The sequence below is a fragment of the Lutjanus erythropterus genome, chromosome 16 (genome assembly GCF_056507025.1).
Source record: "Lutjanus erythropterus isolate fLutEry1 chromosome 16, fLutEry1.hap2, whole genome shotgun sequence".
NCBI lineage: Eukaryota > Metazoa > Chordata > Actinopteri > Lutjaniformes > Lutjanidae > Lutjanus > Lutjanus erythropterus.
In genome coordinates, this window is record NC_139332.1 from 19,852,470 (window position 1) to 19,870,920 (window position 18,451).

Sequence of the window (18,451 nt, forward strand, 5' to 3'; positions counted from 1 at the left end):
TTCTGCAGGTATAATAAGCAGTGATTGTCTCAGTTAGACACCACACTGATAGATTTAAACTCTTCAGCCTTGAAACATTGAACTTTCAATCAGTACATGTAAGGATAGAGTTATTATAGTAAGGAGCTAACTGGGACAGCTGCAGGGTCATCAGCCAGGGGACCACCAATCATTGACATTTCGCTCCTATATCCCAGTACGTCTTCTGGTGGCATGATTTGATTATTATTTTTGATGGACACACAGGCAGCACTTTAATGTTGTATTTGGTAGAGGTGAATATAGCATAATTTTGGCTGTGTTATACTGCTGGGCAGTTTACTTCAGAGGCTCTCAGTTTTCTCTCAGTCAAGGACAACTTACTATAAAAAAAAAAATCTACTGGGAACCACCTCACGTATGTCCTTTGGAATAATTTTACATAGCTTATTTTTTCACATTTATACCTATTTATGTACAATACAAGAAAAATGTAGAACGAGACAGTTCACATCAGTAATAGGGGTGTGCACTTGACTGACAGAAGGAAGATTTCTATATTTATTAAGAGGTATAGATTGTGAGATTAGAATATAATCTGAATTACAGATTCCACTTAAAAAAAATAAAAAAATTTAAATGGTATTAGTTGAACAATGAAACGGTTTAATGGATAAACAAACGGTTTTATACAGCATGGAAATTGTAATGGGTATGTCTGAAATTTTTTGACAGAGACACAAATTGCCAAGTAACCCTGGTAGTCCCCGAACTTGTATTTGAGAAGCACTGGCGTTTATTTCATTTAATCATTTGTTTACATTCTTAATCTGCTACAGAAAAAAACAACTACTTACCAAAGAGCTGAAAATAGTACAATATTGTTCTCTAGACTGTAGCGATGCTGAAGTATAAAGAGAATTCAAGTACTACATGCACAGTACAACACAGAAGTCTGTAGGCTACTAGAGTAAATGTAAGTATTTTCCACAACTGCTTTATAGGCTATATTAGTGAGGCAAACAAAACACAAGCAAAACTATAAAAACAAACTATATAGCCTCACCTTCAACCTTAGAGCTGAGTCTCTCTTTTCAAAAGAAAAGTGGAGCAGAGAAAAAAAAAAACCGAATAAACCTATGACTCAATCTCCCAGAATGCATTTCCTCAAACGGAAACGCCGGGGACTCCATGGAAACGGCAGAATGGCGTGCTAGCCTGGAAGAGAAGAAGCATCGTTAGCTAGCGTTAAATCAGGATCTTCTTGGATAAACTTGGCTGAATACATTTCAGTTCCCACCTCTGCCATGATGAGCCGTACGCCCGATGCACGCGCCCGGTAAGACATTAGTTAGTTAGTTAGTTGCAGGGGAACTAACTAACATAGTGCTTGATTAGTTTTTTTAAAAATTAACCTCACAAAAGCAGCGAGGATATCAGAGGTTAGCTAGCTGGTTGTTAGTTAACTTAGGCTTCCATGCTTCTACACTTACTATAGTTACAGCCAGGAACGAGTTTTCCGTTATTCATCAATAAGTGTAAACACAGGACGTTTTTAGTGGACCGTGATAAGTACTGACTGTTCTCTATCAACACAAGCCGTTAACTCACGATCCTTACAATACAGTGCAAATGCTAACGTCTCCTTTTCTCACTGAAACGTTAATTAATACTGACCAGCTCTCACTACTGTCTGTGTCATCAACCATGATGAAATAATAGGCTAATGGGGTTTAATTGCACTACATGGATCATAAACAGAAACACTTGGTTTGTCTAGATATTGTATGTTATTGGTGGTAATAGTTGTTTTTTTCTATATATGGCCTGTTTATATATGGATAGACCTATTTTTTCACTTACCTACAATAGTTTTGTGTTTGATATTTTTTCATATGCGTGTTTATTTCTATCTTCTTGTGAACTGTTCTTAGAACTGAGTGGAAGTCCATTGAGACAAACTTAAAACTAGTTAGTGGTCAACAAATAAGCATTTTTCAAAGGCTGATGCCAATATTTAGAAAGCAGAGCAGCTAATGCTTACATCAAAACAAACAAAGAAAGTAGTGTATAATTCAATTTTTTTCATGCACATTACAATCTAATATGTAAGGTTATCCAAGACCATAAAATGTCCTTTCAGATGGAATGTTTAATGATTAATGAAATTGAAAAAGAACAGTACATTGGGTGATACTGTATATTTCAGAACATGAATGGAGGACAATAAATTATTTATCTATCTATCTATCTATCTATCTATCTATCTATCTATCTATCTAAGGAAGAATGGACCACAGTGTGACAGAACTGCATTATAACATAATTTATATTTAATATTTTAAACATTTACAGCAGGATGCATGAGAGTATAGTGCAGCTCTCCAAACTAACTTTTTCTCCACCTTCCGTAAACTCAAGGAATAGTGCTAACATTGTTTCACAGTGGCCACACTGACAAGTCTGCCTGCAGATATGTCTGCACACATTTATTATTTATCTGCCTTGTGAGCTTAGTCATCAGTTGGTGCCGATTATGTTAAAATGCCAGATAATCTGCCCAAATAATCAGCAAGTCACTGCTTAAAGGCAAATTATTTGTATCTGTACACCTACTTGGCCAATAAAGCTGATTCCAAGTTGATTAAAATAAAAGACTGTAAATCACATCCACAAGACGTTTTTGGTCATTGATGACCTACACATTGATCTTTTTAGGAGATTCAAACTCTATGACTTATTATAAAAGAAAAACAATTATAATCTCTTTCTCAGGCAAATATGTGAAGCATATGCACTTTTATGTCATCACATTTGCATCACATTTGATTACTGCTGTTAATGTTCTCCTTCACTGCCTCCAGAGACAACCAGACAAGAAAGATCCAGGAAAACATTACCAATGTGGAGAAACATTTTGGAGAGATGTGCCAAATGTTTGCTGCCTACGTCCGTAAAACAGCCAGGCTACGAGACAAGGCCGATATCCTTGTTCGAGAAATCGGTCTGTATGCAGACACTGAAACGCCAACCCTGAAAAAGGGTATGAAGCAGTTTGCGGATCACCTGGCCAAGGTTGAAGACTACCGCCAGGCTGAGGTAAAAACTACAGTGTTTTATTTCCTTATGCTTACACTTCTAATGTTATATTTACAGCCACAGTCTAAAGTTGTTATGTAAGACAGAAGCTAATATAAAGTTATTCGTCCCACAGGTGGAGAGACTTGAAGCCAAAGTCATAGAGCCATTGAAAAGCTATGGAGCTGTAGTGAAACGGAAAAGGGTAAGTGTTGGTGTAAGCTGCAGCCATGTTGATGTCTACACTGCTTCCAAGTGAGCCAAATGACAAAACTTCATCAATGTTCGACTTACAATTGTTGTAAAGTCAGTATCATTACTCCTCAGTGATAAAACTTCGCAAAAATGTTGAAATATATAACTTTTTTGTAATGTATCAAACCACAAGCATTAGTTTTCTGTCTTATTCTTGCTTTTTAAAAGTTCACATTTTAAACACGGTTATACAGAAATGCAACAAATGCTGCACTAGCTGCCAGTAACTTAAAATCTCAGCAGAAAATGGGTGAGTGCCTCAGAGATGGTCAGATTGTTTACCCTCCTGCCTTAGCCTCTCCCAGTATCCATCTAAATTGCTGCAGCTTTTTGGAAGGTCAGATTTCAAGATTAGATGTACTACAAGTATGCAGCAATCACCAAAACAAGAATACGGGTTACTGTTTGGGACACAGAGCACTTTACTGTCAGTGTTATCACCACTACATGGCCACATGAGGGCAGTATTGGTGTAATTATAACATCCTTCTGGCACATCAGCCTGTGTTATTGTCAGCATCCCCTTCCTCAGCATCTTGTTTTAACCAGGATTAAAAGACTTTATAAAAGTATGTCAAGTTCAGTGTTTCTTTGTGACTTTTGGAGTCTGCCATAAATGATCAAATTAGTCATATTGCCTTGTGTTGTCTTGTCGCCCACAGTTGCAGAGTACTGTCAACAGAGTACCTGTTTTTTCTTTCCTTCTTTTCTTTTAAAACTAAAACACTTGGAAACTAAAACACTTGCAGATCTACCAGATTTTTAAGTACGTGCCAAAATACACAAGATGCTTCTGAACTTGTTTAAAAGAAACAGTTGGCGTCAAGAATTATTGTGAATTTAAGTGATTTTGAAATTGAAAGCAGTGAAATTGGCTATATTAAATCTTCTGTCATATATATATTATATCTGTCCTTTACCATTTACCATACACACAACAGGGAGTGCTTGACATCTTGATCCAGAAACACTGCCACCAAATGTTTGTTTGATTATGTCCTATAAATAATTGACCATCATTATGACTACTGTGTCCTTGTGTGCCTGTGCATCCATGCAGGAGGATCTGAAGACAACACAGAGTGCCAGAGACAGAGAGGCCAAACAGATGGCTCAGCTGGAGAGGACCAGACAGAGAAACCCTTCAGACAGGCAGATCATTGTATCCTTGCCTTGTTTCACTAGTTCTCTCATGTCAAACAGACAAATGATCTTTAACCTTACAAAAAAACACTAATATACTTTTTAGTGCAGGTGACTTTTTAGATAGAGCTTGATTCTTTATCAGTTAGTGATATGAATTAATGTTCTAACAGGAGAAAAAAAAAATAATTATATCTTGTCTAGTTGGATAACGTTTATTTCACAGTATCCCACCCACTTGATACAAGAATAGCTTGTACCCAGCAGCAGTGTGTAGATCAGGATCCATTTACAGGAGAGGAGTAAACACAGATTACTAATATAATAACTTAACATTTTTTACTGTTTCCTTGACCAGACTTTCAGTCTCAGGTGTGTCCCGTGTAATCTGTGCCTCTTGTCACTGGTGATGTATGACCACAAAGACGAACCATATTTCAGAATCACTTCAGTTGGTTGCAAAAAAAAAAATCAAACAGAAATCATCCAATATGTTTTAAAGGTTCAGTGGATACTTAATTGTCAGATGCAGTGTCAGCTACAGATTTATTTCATCACTCTTAATCTGGAAGTGATATGCATATACAATAACATCAGCCTGTGTTATGTAGCGTCTGTTTTAATACCTGTGTTAAATAGCATGCATACATGACACACCAGTGTCAAAACTGCAGAAGCTGTTACTTTTACTTCCTGTAGAAGCATGTCAGTATCTGTAGGGCTCTTAGATATAGGTAGTGCAGGTGGGACTGGAACTGCTAAAACTTTTTGTACTACTAACTTGGGTATCAAGCATCCATCTTCTCACTGAGATAGCCAACAAGAACAAAGCAACACTATTGTATTTCTATACATATACTGCACTGTGTCACACTGATGATTAAAGGTAGAATACACAGGATTTGTTGGTTGCTGTTTGTAAACACACCATTTAAAGTTGGCCTCTTCTCTCCAGCTCAACAAATGAGACAGAAAGAATAAAGTGAGGGACCATCATTAGTGAGAGCAAAACTGTGAATACATTATTGAGTGTTTCATAGCAGTTACATTCTGAAGCCCAAATGAACTTGCCCACACCTCCTCTGCACAATGACAGATTTTGTGTAAATGCAACCAAAACAACCTTTCATCCTGTCTGTATTCTAACCTCTTGATTCCACTGGGCATGGGTGTGTTGTATTCTGATTCCACCGCAATCGATTACAGCCATTCTAGATAGAAGTACATCAGCGCATCCTAGAGGCGTCTCTCTGCTCTGCTCTGAGTCTGAGTCTGTTTTTGAGGGATGCTGTGTCAAACTCCACAGAGCAGATCGACCTGCGTAGGAAGTCAGACACAGAAACAATATAAAGAATCTGGTCAATTTTCAAAGTAAAAGACTCTGGCCAGGCTCATGGTCATAAAAGCAGACAAAAAAAGAAATCATTGAATTACATAACCTAAAATTATCAATCAAAATCTGAGCGAGACATGCCCAGTGGAATCAAGGCATATATTTGCTCTGCCTCTGTGTGTATATGTGTGGAGCGCTGTTATTGACATGGAGCGACACACCACAGCCCAAAGGCTGATGCCCAGAAATGTCCCGAAAGACAGAAAAAATCTCCTGAGCACATCAAAATAATGAGAAAATAAGAAAACACGGGCAGAGAGCTGTCTCTGCAGATACAGACACCACCAAACACTTCTAGTGGGAAAATCCTGCATAACAGTGTAACTCAAAAACTTCAGCCATAATCTGATATGTCCAAGTCTGATATGTTTTGGAGTATTTTTTAAGTACATTTTATTTTCTCCCATGAGGCTGAAAGTGAGCTCCAGAGAGCCACCATGGATGCCACACGGACCACCAGGCAGCTGGAGGAAACCATAGATGAGTTTGAGAAGCAGAAGATCCGAGACATCAAGGTCTGCTCCTTCAAGCTTTCTAATCCACATTAAATTAAAGAACTACAATTTCAGTGGTGGAAAACATACGTCCGTTGAAGCAGTGGGTGGCAGTGAATGAATGAAACCAGACAGTGGTGATGTAAAGGGTTTTTTTTCACACCTGCTTAAACTAATGAATCCACCTTCAGTTGGTCGAAACTATTCTTGCTTTGTCATTTCAGAACTCTTGAATATTTTGTGGCCACCAAGCAGTTGTCGTTCATTTAAAGGGATAGTTCAGATTATTTAGTGTGGGTTGTATGAGATACTTATCGATAGTCACTGTATTAGCTACATTAGATGGTAGTCCACACAACCCCAGTTTGAGCGATTTTCACTGTATTTTTGATAGTTAAAAAAAAAAAGGTCCATCTGAAAAAAATCAATATCAGTTCAAGTGTAAACCATATTCAGAATATTTTCACTACTTTACTTTGCCATCAGACCCTTTTTGATGGAAAATACAAGCCAAATATTGCTCTCTACACACTAGAACACTACACTCTACAACTGGAACGTAAAATGACTGAATATGCCTATGGAGTTTAGTTGGTTTGAAGAGAGCACTATCTGGCAGACTATTTATAAGTACAGCCCCCCCTCAGATAATCTGAAATATCCATTTAAGCAGTGCCAAAGCCTATTCTACACTGAAATATTATCTCCATCTTTCCCTTTCATAGAAAATCTTTTGTGACTTTGTGACAGTGGAAATGTCGTTCCATTGCAAGGCGTTGGAGGTGTACACCTTAGCCTACCAGAGCATGCAAAGTGTGGATGAGGAGGAGGACCTGGAGGTAGGCTGATGATCTGCCCAGCATTAGTGTGTTTGTGTTTATAAATTCATGAAAGTTTCACTCTGAGGAAAAGGTAGTATATGTGACAGTTTGCCACAGGGCTAAAAGCTGATCAGTGTCTATGTACACCCTCTGCGGTGCCCTTGATTAACCCGGTGGTTATTTATCTAGTCCAGGCTATCATGGTTTTATGCACACATTACTCATCAGCTCATTGCTCACACATACTCTGCAGTCCACACCCTCTAACTGAAGTGGTAACTGAGGTAACGTGGTGAATTCTGCACAAACCAGTGTTTTGCTACCTACTTTCTTCTGTTTACAATCTAGTTTAAGAGGTCTGCCAAACTATTTTAAAAGCCAAAGTCAGAAGTGAGAAAACAAAAGGATCAATGATATTCAAGAGCGCGAGGTTCCTCTTGCAGATACCCTTCTGCTATTTTCCTCCACCCCTTTGCCATCTCATCTGTGTGTTTTTGCACTGAATCATCTCCCATCCATTCATATTGAAGTGAAACTCCTCACCCAGACAAGGCTGTTTTTCAATGACTCATAGAACAAAGCATGGGAGATTGAATCATCTGAAAAAGGCACAATGACAGGCATGAAGACAATCCTGATCGAGAAGCTTTTGCGGAATTTATTTTCTGCACAGTGAAAACCATCACTGTGGCTTAAATGGCAGTTAGCTGTTATCAGATGCATACCTGCCGAGCTGCTTTGTTTATGTGACCAACGACCAATTGTCAGCCCAGTTTGTTGATTTGCTGGATATTCCAGGTTGCTATTGCACAACATCTCAAAACTGAATGTGTTGAGCTACATTACCAATGTGCACTCATACTGTGGCTACCTTACAGTCATTTTTTAAATATCTTCTGTACACACAATAAGATTACTGAAGCGTGTGTGTAGGCATTGCTTCCATTCTTCTGTTTCTCTTTGGAAAAATATAGCGCCTACTGTCTTTGGCAGGTGTTCAGGAGTTCGCTGCACCCCCCTGACTACCAGTCACGCTTAGACATAGTGCGAGCTAATTCCAAAACCTCCCTCGATCGGACTGGGTCCTTCCTGAGCACATCAGGGACTTTACAGGTAAGATACAGTCAATGCAAAGATGCTCTGCCACAAAATTTCCCTACGAGTTCCCTGTTTGACAAAGTATCTGTAACAGCATTGCTTTTCATCTTCAACTTTTGACAGTTGCAGAATTTTCATCATGAAAATTCCCTTCTTTCCTTTTCAAACCCCGGTAGTCTTCCTCAACTGGCGCTCGATAGCTCAGAGTCGTAACGGTAACGCCGATCTGTATGAGCAGCATCACTCCAGCCATCACTCAGTGTGAATTTCCACACGTCATTGCATGTCAGTACCATCATGCATTTCTTCCTATCTTCAGTTTAACCCAGCATCCTAACGGTGGTACTGCCCTAACGTGTGAATTTATAGGTTTGCCTTCTAAAAGGTCTGGACAGCCAGTCTTCACTTTCTCACTAGATGAGGAGTATCATTTGATATCTTTGAAGAACTGTCTGATTTAAGTCTCACAGGCTGCGTTCAGATGTCGTGTCTTGTATACAGAGATGTCCAGATTGTAGCTTGCAGAGGCAGATTGCCTCAAATGCTTCTTGCATCACAATTTGAGATCATACTTTGCTTCAGTGATTAGGTTGATTTTATCTGTGTGTGAAACTGCAATCACTGCTAAACAACAAACCAGAAATCCATGATATGGATTTTTTTTTCAGCAGATTCTGAGAACCGATAATTACCTGCTTCTCATGGCTGGTAACTGATAAGACAACTGATAATTTCACATTTTTATATTTTAAAAAGAAGTTCATATAACCTGTACTTTATGCACAGCTGAGGCTTAGACAGGCTGTAGTGAGCAAAGATTGATGATTAGGCTGAGTGACACCAACAAGTATTGATTTTTAAGCCAGTTTAAATCATGGTTTAACTTTAAATTGTGTTGCACCAAACTTTTAAACTAGCTTTAAATTAAGAAAGTTTCAATTTAAACTTTGGTTTAGTTTTACTATAAATCTAGCACACAAACGCAACAGTTTTTTTAAGGAATACAACGCAGCCAGTATTTAACAGGTTCCCCTCTCTTTCAATTACTACCAAGGTTCCAACGTCACTTGAATTTATTTGGGGTAAACAAGCATCTCCATGTTGACTGAACTCTTTATTTATTTCAGTTGACATCAGTACACTTGGATTTACTAAACAGAGAACAGTTTTCATGTAATAGAGCTTTGTGTAATTTTAATGGTGGATCTACTAATTTTAAACCTAGTTTTGCTCCGACTAGATTAAATCAGTCTTTGTGGATGCAACCCGGGCTTAATATTCCGTCAGTCCAACCAAACCCAATCTAACAGACATCACTATGAAATGAAGAACTGTTGAAGGAACAAAGTGGGACATATCTAAGTTTATTTATCTTGTACTACAAATATGGACTAATATAAGCTGAGGAATGTGGTGTCCTTGCACATCAGGGTGTGCTCACGTCTGTACCTGTATTTGTCTCTGCTCTTAACCGCAATCCTGTTGAAAGAGAAGTGTGCAGGAGAAAACAGATTCCACGGAAGCACCGGTTGTGCTTAATGACTACCTGCTAAGTGTTTTAGTTGCATAGTGACTGTTTATTTGTTGTCACAGCAACAAAGGGCTTGCAGTCGGCAGACGAGAAGAGAGGAGGAGGAAGATGACGAGGAAGAGGATGAAGATGAATCTGAGGAGGAGGAGGAGGAGGATGAAGAGGACACAGATGATGAAAATTAGTGGGTTTTTTTAACTTACTTTGTGTGTGTCTGTATGGCACAAAAATGATATAAAAAGGTGCATTGCTGTTTTATAATTTTGTAATAAAGAAAAAGAAGAAGCAGCTGTGTCATTGCCAAAATCACCTCACACTGGTGGTCAGAGCAGTATTGTAGTTCAAGTGTGTTGTTTGTTTAAGCTTTGTTCTTTACTGACATTTGTCCTTAAAATTCCAGCCTATTGTTGTCTTAGCTGTATTTTTATATAACATAATGCCAAAATCCAGACTACACAATCAATTGTATTATATTGTAAGTGTTTTTTTAGTGCAGCATTAATCATCTTTATAAATAAAAGTCAGTTTTCACACTTTGCATTGTTCCAATGAGTTGCTGTTCTATAATAAGTACATGGTGTACCCTCAGTCACTTTGCATAGAAACGCCAGCAGAGAAGTTGATTGTTATTTTAGAAATTGTTCAGAGTGTGAATCAGTCTAAGTGACAGTAGTTACGTGACGACTGTGGTTGAAAGTGACTCATCTGTTCCACAGACAAGCAAAAGTGGTACAAATGAAGCCGGGGACATTTTGCACCACACTGTCTGTGTTTATCAGGATTATAGGAGCATGCAAAGTGTGGACTATATAAATATATATGTATGTGTGTGTGCGTGTGTGTGTGTGTGTGTTACAGTATGTGTTGTCTGTCACAGTGGAGGCTGCTGCTGCTGCTGCTGCCACAGTGTCGGCTGATGGCTCCTATGTCTCTCATGCATGAGTCATTCAACACATTTATCATTCCTCGGTTCGTCTGTGTCATGACGAATACTTTTCTGCCCCTGGACGTGTACACACAAACATACATGCTTAAAAAATGTATTTGGTTACAATTACTAATTAAAATCTGTTTACTTTGTTTAGTCCCTTATTAGGGCTGCACCCAACTGTTATTTTCATTAGCGATTCTCATCATTTCCTGATTAACCGATTAGTTGTTTGGTCGATGAAATGGCCCAAAATTGTGAAAAATCTTGATCACTTTTTCCAGTTCCCAAGGTGAAGTCTTGTGAATTTCTTGTTTTGTCCAAAAGCCATAGATCTTCAGTTTGTCATAGGAGTAAACAAACAAGAAAATATAATGGACATTTTTTGTTCTCTCAAAACGATTAATCAATTATCAAAATAGCCAAATGCTAACCAACTAATGTAATAGTTGACAACTAATCAATTAATTGACTGATCATTGCAACTCAATGTATATTACATTATATGTTTGTTGTCAGGTTTATTAATTGTTTGTCCAGCTATTCTGTCTTTTGTTATGCACAAATGCATATTTAGATTAATAGCTGTAGTTATGCGTAAATGTACATTGGTGTACCTCACATTATCAGTGGGTCCGTGTAGCTAAAGTTAGCAGCTGCTCTTACCTGTAAATGCCTTTAAATTAGATTAGATGCTGTACTTACGTGCATTTAAATGTGCTTCTGTGGAACCAAGATTAGTTGTTGGCCTGTGTGGCTAAGATTTGCAAATGGTGTGTTATTTTTTGTTTTAATTGTGTTTTAAAGTTGCCATCTAATAATCCCCATTTTTGATAAATACATCTGTAGTCTGATTACTTCTTCTTTTGCTGTAAGTGTAATGGAATACAAACACATATTGCAGATTTATTTCAGTATCTGTATAAAGATGAATATCATGCACATTTAAAGGCATGCACAAACTGAATTAATGGAGCCGGCGTGCAAACAACAGCAAGATTTTTTTGATGTAACAAAAAAATATGAGGGCTACTAAACGTCCCTTTCAGCACCACTGATTATCTCAGTTACTGTGAGATAAAAGCTGTGTAGGTGGTGTGTCATCAGCCCTCTGCGCAACAACACCTTAATGCATATAAAGGTTAATGTGTATGCAAACACAGTCACACTAACACGCACTCACACTGTAGTTTGACTTTGGTGTGCTGCGGATCAGAATGGCCTGTGTTGCAATGAGTCATCACCTATAAAGTGTGTTTGTGTGAGTGAGTCAGAGTTTTTCCAATCGCAGATAAACCTAAAGGCTCCACTCCCTGATCACAGAGTCAGAAGAATGGATAGTGACCGACCAGTGAGAGAGAAGAGAAAGAAACAAAAAGAAAGAATGAATGTGAGGTAAAGTGGTAAAAGGGAGAGACTAAGAGTCAAAGGTACAAAAGCCGGCAAGGTTTGGTTATGAGTCACTGCCTGTAAAAAAAAAAAAAAAAAAAAAAAACAAAGGCTGAAAAACAAACAAGGATACCCATGCAAAGAACCAGATGTGAAAGGAAAGGAGGAGGGGAAAGAGGGACAGTTGAGCGAGGTCAGTCATCACCCCGGGTCCTTATCGTTGACTCTGACTCATTGCCCCTCAGCGTCACGCCACTCCTATCAAATCCATCACGCACGGCGCACGTCAGTCCCTGCACAGCCTCGTGCAGCTTTTCATATGCAGCACCTTTCCCTCGAGCCTCGCGCCACTGATCTCACTCTGCCGGCAGCCTTCTCGTGCGCCATACATTTTTTCTTTCATGAACATCAAACTAAAATCTCTCAGTACAGCTCGTGCGGATGTCTCCCGCAACCACCAATAAATGCAATTTGCACCTGAAGCTCGCCTTTGAAATGCTTATTGAGGGCGCTCACTTCCCCCGAGCCGCCAGCAGAGGGCGATGTTTAAAAGTTTTCATACCTGGACTGTTTAATTTGGGGAAAGTGTGATATGGAGACATTGTGTTCTTTTCGACCTGTAGGTAGCTACAGTGAGTGTGTGTGACGGCTGTTATCTCTCTAGAGAAGTGGACTGATTGCATTTTGAAAGCCACAGAACTGAGCTTTGAACTGCCAGACCAAAACATCCGGATATGTGATGTATTTTAAGCAGGGCTGCATGACATGTTAAAAATATCATGTTGCAGTTATTTTGATTGCATTTGCGATATGATTCACAATTAGTGAGAAGGATCATTTTTGCCTCACAAGTTTCATTTTCACTGAAAAAAAAGCTAATAAACCCAAAACTAATGTTTTTCTTGTATCTGGAGAACAAGATTTATAGGTCAGGACATGTCTGCAGCACCACAGTACTTCAATATGATGCCTTTTTGTCACATATTCTTCCTTTATCAAAATATTTCAGCTTCTGTGATCTGAATATTGGACATTTTCGGTAATATTTCGATTGATTGTGCTTGCTGCCCTACTTTTAAGCATGTAAACCTGGACTTAATGACTGAATCATTTTGGCCTTCACTCAAATGAAAGTGCAGTTTTTGTAAACAATAACAAACTGGCTAAGCCTGGATGTATGAAAGTGGGTCAGTCCTTTTGATACATACCTACAATCCACCATATTAGCCAACGTTATGTGCTTCACCAGTTTACCACTGCTGAGAAACAGGTGTGGATTTAATATTCCACCTCTGTGAGTCTGACATAGAAATAAAGACATGTCTTGATGTGACATTTTAGGTACACACCTCTTTATATTTTCCTCCTGCTAAAGCTGCAAACACGCTCCTGCGAGAGTGTATAGGGGAGTGTTTCATAGGTCAAATTTAATGGAGTGAGTGTCTGTGGTGCAGAACCCTGTGACTGGTTCTCCTATAGATCTGACACACACACACACACACACACACACACACACACACAAAGAGGTGAGGAATCCCTCCTCTCCCCCTCTGACTCATCTGCAGTGATCCCCAATGGTGTCTGCATCTGTGACGGAGAAAAAGGCATGAAAGTGAGTGTGTTCTTGGTATATGTGTGTATATAACTCCCCAGTTCTATATGTGCAGGTGTGTTTGGCCAAAGGACGTGTGTGTGTGTGTGTGTGTGTGTGAACGTATAGGCTCAGTATATGCATATGTTAATATATGTGCATGTGTGCCACGCAGTCCTACAGTACAGTTGTTTGGAATATTAAATACAGTGCCGTGCTGGCGGCTGTTATAAAATCGAGAGGCAGCATAGCCGGAGTGTGACTCACACACTGACTCACTGACAGCGCTGCCGTGGCGTGTGTATGTTTCTGTGCATGTGTGTGTGTGTCTCTCACTCTGTGGTTCCTCTGGCAGACCCGCTGTGTGTTGCTGGTGTTCTAAGAACTCTGAACCCTGCCACAATCTCTGGATTTCACACCAGCAAACATATGTGTGTGTATGAGTGAATGTGCGTCCTTCCTCCTATAAGAGCAGCATATGCGCTGCCGTACGTGTGCGACGGTCAGACAAAAAACCCACACACACTGAACTGATAAACTCCCAACAAATTTTCCTTAATGGAGCCGCGTTTTGTCAGGTATTGTCAGATAAACATCACACAAACACATCATCACTCAGGTGATCTGCTATCAACTCTCAGACTGGTGCTCACATACAGGCCTGGAAAGAACAAAACATGACAAAACACATTATCAGAGAACATTTCAAATCTTATACAGTACAGAGCTCCTGTATGTGTCTCCCCTCCCTTCCCCCCTCTAACAAGCGATTCAGAGTCACTCCATTTAAACACAACAGGCTGAAGAATCCTGTGATACACCAGTCTGTCCTCATGTTAAACCAAAGTCAGCGTGCTAACTGAGATTTAAATCCAAAGGATGTGATATCCACTGTATATTTGTCTTGACTATTTGCTGTGATTTTGTACATTTGTGGAAAGTATCATATGTGTACTATATGCTTAATTTGTGTGTTATCTTTTTAACTGAGCTACCCAGGGACACAAAGTAATTTCAGTGCTGACATTTAAGATGTATCATATCGTATCGTATCGTACATTACTTGCCCAAAAGGGTTTACATGACAAAAGCAAGTAGGCCAATAGGCAAATTTGTATCAATGATTACAACTGGGATATAAATTCAAACATGTTAAATAGAATAAAAGGGGGGTACATCAACAATTATTAAAGGGTAATCTGGACAGTCTTTTCCCATGTTCCCAAGTGACTAATGGGGACAACATGTTTTGGTCCACTACTGAGCGATGTGGCTCCAGCCAGCAGAAGCGAAACTAAGCTACACCGTAATCCCTCTGGGCAACTACTGTATCACAGTAAATCCACTGAAAGTGCTTGATTTTGCCGCTAACAGGCTCAGATTGTTCTTATATCTGTCTGACATCATTATGGAGAGGATCTCTAAGGAGACAGACCTTTTTTTAAAAGCTGCTACAAGGAACTTTCACACTGTGTTGATTTTGGAGGCCCACAGTCGTGTTTTCACTGTATATAACATCAAAAATAAAATTGTCCAAGTAAAAATCTCCTCCTGCTTCTTTTTAGCCTGCTAACACACTACTCACTGTCATTTTGTCCCAGAAAATGTAGACACAGGCATTAAGAATAATTACAGAAACCAGAAACAGTTGCTTTATTGCCCTCACCAAATTCACCAGACTCCATTTGCAAAATGGTCATTTTAACATAATCTTCATTCAAAGTCACAAATAACATCTTGGCTTGTCTTTCCAGTGCAGCAATAATCACCAGCTGTGGTTGTTTGGTCAAAATAAATCCTTAATTAATTAATTGCATTATATGTGAAAATATTCTGACTCCACTCATTTCCCCCCACTGCCTCTCCACCCATTAAAAGTTTGTTTTGACAAGATGACCAGAATTGGTGATGTTGGAACAGTGGAAAGATGAGCCATGGTGAGTTTTATTTTGCTTTTGTCACATTTTAATTAAGATGACAATGTTAAAATGTTTTGCAAAGAAAGTCTGGTTAGTTTGGCAAGAGCAATGAGGCAAAACATATCTTAGTCTTTAAGTAAGGTCTGTCTCTGTAGCGATACTTATCATAACCATCTCAGCTTGTCACTGGCAAAAACAAGCATTTTCATTGGATGGACTGACATGCGCAGTTGCCTGGAGGGATTACGTTGTTGCTCAGTTTCGCTTCTGCCGGCTGCAGCATTCACCGTAATACTGGATCAGTTTCAAAAATTGCTGTCCTCATTTACAGACAACAACATGGGAAATGGGTTGAAAAATGCAGAAGTTACCTCTTAACTCTCAGGAAAGATAAGCATTCATATTCAAATCTACAAAAGATCTGTTTATCATACTGTTTCAAACATTTACAAAAAGGATCAGAATCTGAGAATCTGAGTTTAGGCCCTTAGGTGACAGTGTGTTTAGGTGTTATGGGTATGTCCACCCTCCTTCTGGGTTTTTTTAATGTGTGTGGTTAAGCAAGATTTCATGTTTCCATGTGCGACTTCAGAAGTGCTGTGTATGTGTGCTTCCAGTCACGTGTGTGTTATTACCAAAGTAGGAGACACTGAGCTGCTCAGGAATGTCTTCCCAGCATGTATACAGCCACCGCTCGTCCTCCCAACTCCCTGATTTATGCACCAACATGAAAGGCAGTGTACCTGTTGTCAAGTGCAGTAAGTCATAACAGTTATTGTACAGTATCTGTCCAGGATTCCAGGATCACAGGTACAAACATAAATCAAGGGATGCCTGTGCTTTAAACAAACGTACGGTATTGTAAATCTGTGCGTGTCAGCGTTGTGGCGATGTTCTGTGCTACAGTATATCATCTGATGATGATAAAGCAGAAAGTGACTTCTTATTTACTCTCCGATGCCTGATAGTGGTGTCACTTGGATATCCACGCTCAGCATAAATCACTGTTTGCAAAGAATAAGAGGGAAGTGAGAAACCTGGTGTGTGTGTGTGTGTGTGTGTGTGTGTGTGTGTGTGTGTGTGTGTGTGTTCTCTACAGGCTGATTTTGATCTATGGTTATATATCAAGTCATATATCCTCATGAAAATGAAAGGCCAGCCATGCTTGTAAAAAAAAAAAGGTTATTTATCCTTGAAGTTTAAAGCTAGAATATGCAGGATTTGTCAGATGCTGTTTGTAAATGCACCAGACAAACAGTTGATTGTTGAGTTTCATTCCCAGTTCATCAAATACTGATGCTTGATGTGTCCTGAATACTGCAAAATAATGAAAAAATTAGAGACCACAGGCAGCGGGCAGGGACTCTGCAGATACACATGCCACCACGCACTTCTAGAGGGTCATAAGTGACGATTGAAAATGATTATTTTAAATTAGTTTAACTAGGGTTAACTTTTGAAATGGCTGCCTTTTTTAGATGGATTGAGAAAAAGTTCACGTAAGTTCAGGAGAACTTCAAGAAAGTTCAGGAGCAAACTCAACCCAGTTGAGTTTTATGATGTGTCTCTTCTTTCTTTTACATCAGTTGATAATTCAGCCAACAAAATTTTCACAAAGAGAAATTAAATCTTTTCTGCCATCATGACTAGCCTAACTAGGCTAATAACTTTTTAGCTAGCTAACAAAAATGTGATGTTTTTTGTTCAGCTAGCCAGCAAACATTGTAATGTTTTGTTAACATTTCAGCTAGCTAGCAAAGGATGCTACTTTTTATTAAGGAATCCAGATCCCCCCCTCTTTTATCCTCACTAGGTCTCAATAGCACTCAAAGTTATGTTTATTTATTTATTTATTTATTTATTTATTTATTTATTTATTTTAATTTGGGTAAGCAAGCATCTCCACAAATTCCATTCACTATTTAATTTCCATTTAGATAACTAAACTTGGATTTACTAAACTGAGATTAGTTTTTAATTGTACAACAGAGCTCTGATTAAAAATTTGGATTTACTCGTTTTACAGTTTTGATAAACTCTGATTGGAACAAATCTCATTAAATCAGTCTTTGTTGGTGCAGCTCAGTCTGAACGTTCTCTCACATGCAATAACACAAGCATACAGTTTGTCTGAGAGCAAGTGTGTCTCTCAAAATACAAGTGCACTTTTAATGTGTGTTCAGTCATGTTGTGCGTATGTGCTTCAGATCTGGTCTTATCTATTACATGCTGAATGTGATATCCAGCTTTGGCTTCATACTCTGCCCACAGTCTACCCCCACCACCAGCTGCCCCATGGCTGTTGTCGAATGATTTCGAAATCATCCATTTTCAAAGGAATGGGAAGGAGAGAGCGAAAGAGTGCACATTTGCATCTGTGTGTTGCGCAAAAGGTTTATCAGACAGAGCCGTGTTGTGATCGGTGAGGGAGGCCTTGGCTCAGGCCCTGTTCAGGAGCTCAGTGTCGCTGCAGCCTTGGCAAGTAGTTCTGTGTGTGTGTGTGTGAGAGAGTGTGTGAGTGTGTGTGTGTGTTTCTGGGTCTGCCTTGTTTTTCTGTCCCGTGCCTCTCATCAGCCGACGGCCTGGTTTCAGCAGGTCATTATGAGCCTGTGTGTGTGTGTGTGTTGGCCAATCCTGCTAGGTGAGCAGCGGGTGTGTTTACAGTTGATCAGCCACTTCCTAGTATAACATTACAGTCCTATCAGCCATAACCTGCAATCCATTGGCCTTCCTGTATCTCTGCCACAGTCCATTACAATATCAAACTATTTTTATGAACTTTAACTCTATAAACATTCTCTGAACCTTGGCCACTGATTCATTTAACTATTG

At 39.2% G+C, this 18,451-nt stretch overlaps 1 protein-coding gene across 1 annotated transcript; it reads left to right on the forward strand.

The window, feature by feature from the left end:
- Positions 1-1,164: 1,164 nt before the first annotated feature.
- Positions 1,165-10,330, forward strand: cibar1 (CBY1 interacting BAR domain containing 1). Its single transcript, XM_084739760.1, has 9 exons — positions 1,165-1,318; positions 2,844-3,078; positions 3,194-3,262; positions 4,373-4,474; positions 4,822-4,827; positions 6,259-6,363; positions 7,068-7,181; positions 8,157-8,276; positions 9,855-10,330. Exons 1-9 carry the CDS (start codon positions 1,287-1,289, stop codon positions 9,975-9,977), a joined length of 906 nt encoding a protein of 301 aa, XP_084595886.1. The 5' UTR covers positions 1,165-1,286; the 3' UTR covers positions 9,978-10,330.
- Positions 10,331-18,451: the final 8,121 nt, after the last annotated feature.

Excerpts from the sequence above, each read along its gene's own strand:
- cibar1 (XM_084739760.1), top strand. The coding sequence starts at position 1,287 with ATGATGAGCCGTACGCCCGATGCACGCGCCCG. Across the intron at positions 3,263-4,372 it reads CTGTAGTGAAACGGAAAAGG|GAGGATCTGAAGACAACACA; the intron begins GTAAGTGTTGGT and ends GCATCCATGCAG. Across the intron at positions 7,182-8,156 it reads ATGAGGAGGAGGACCTGGAG|GTGTTCAGGAGTTCGCTGCA; the intron begins GTAGGCTGATGA and ends TGTCTTTGGCAG.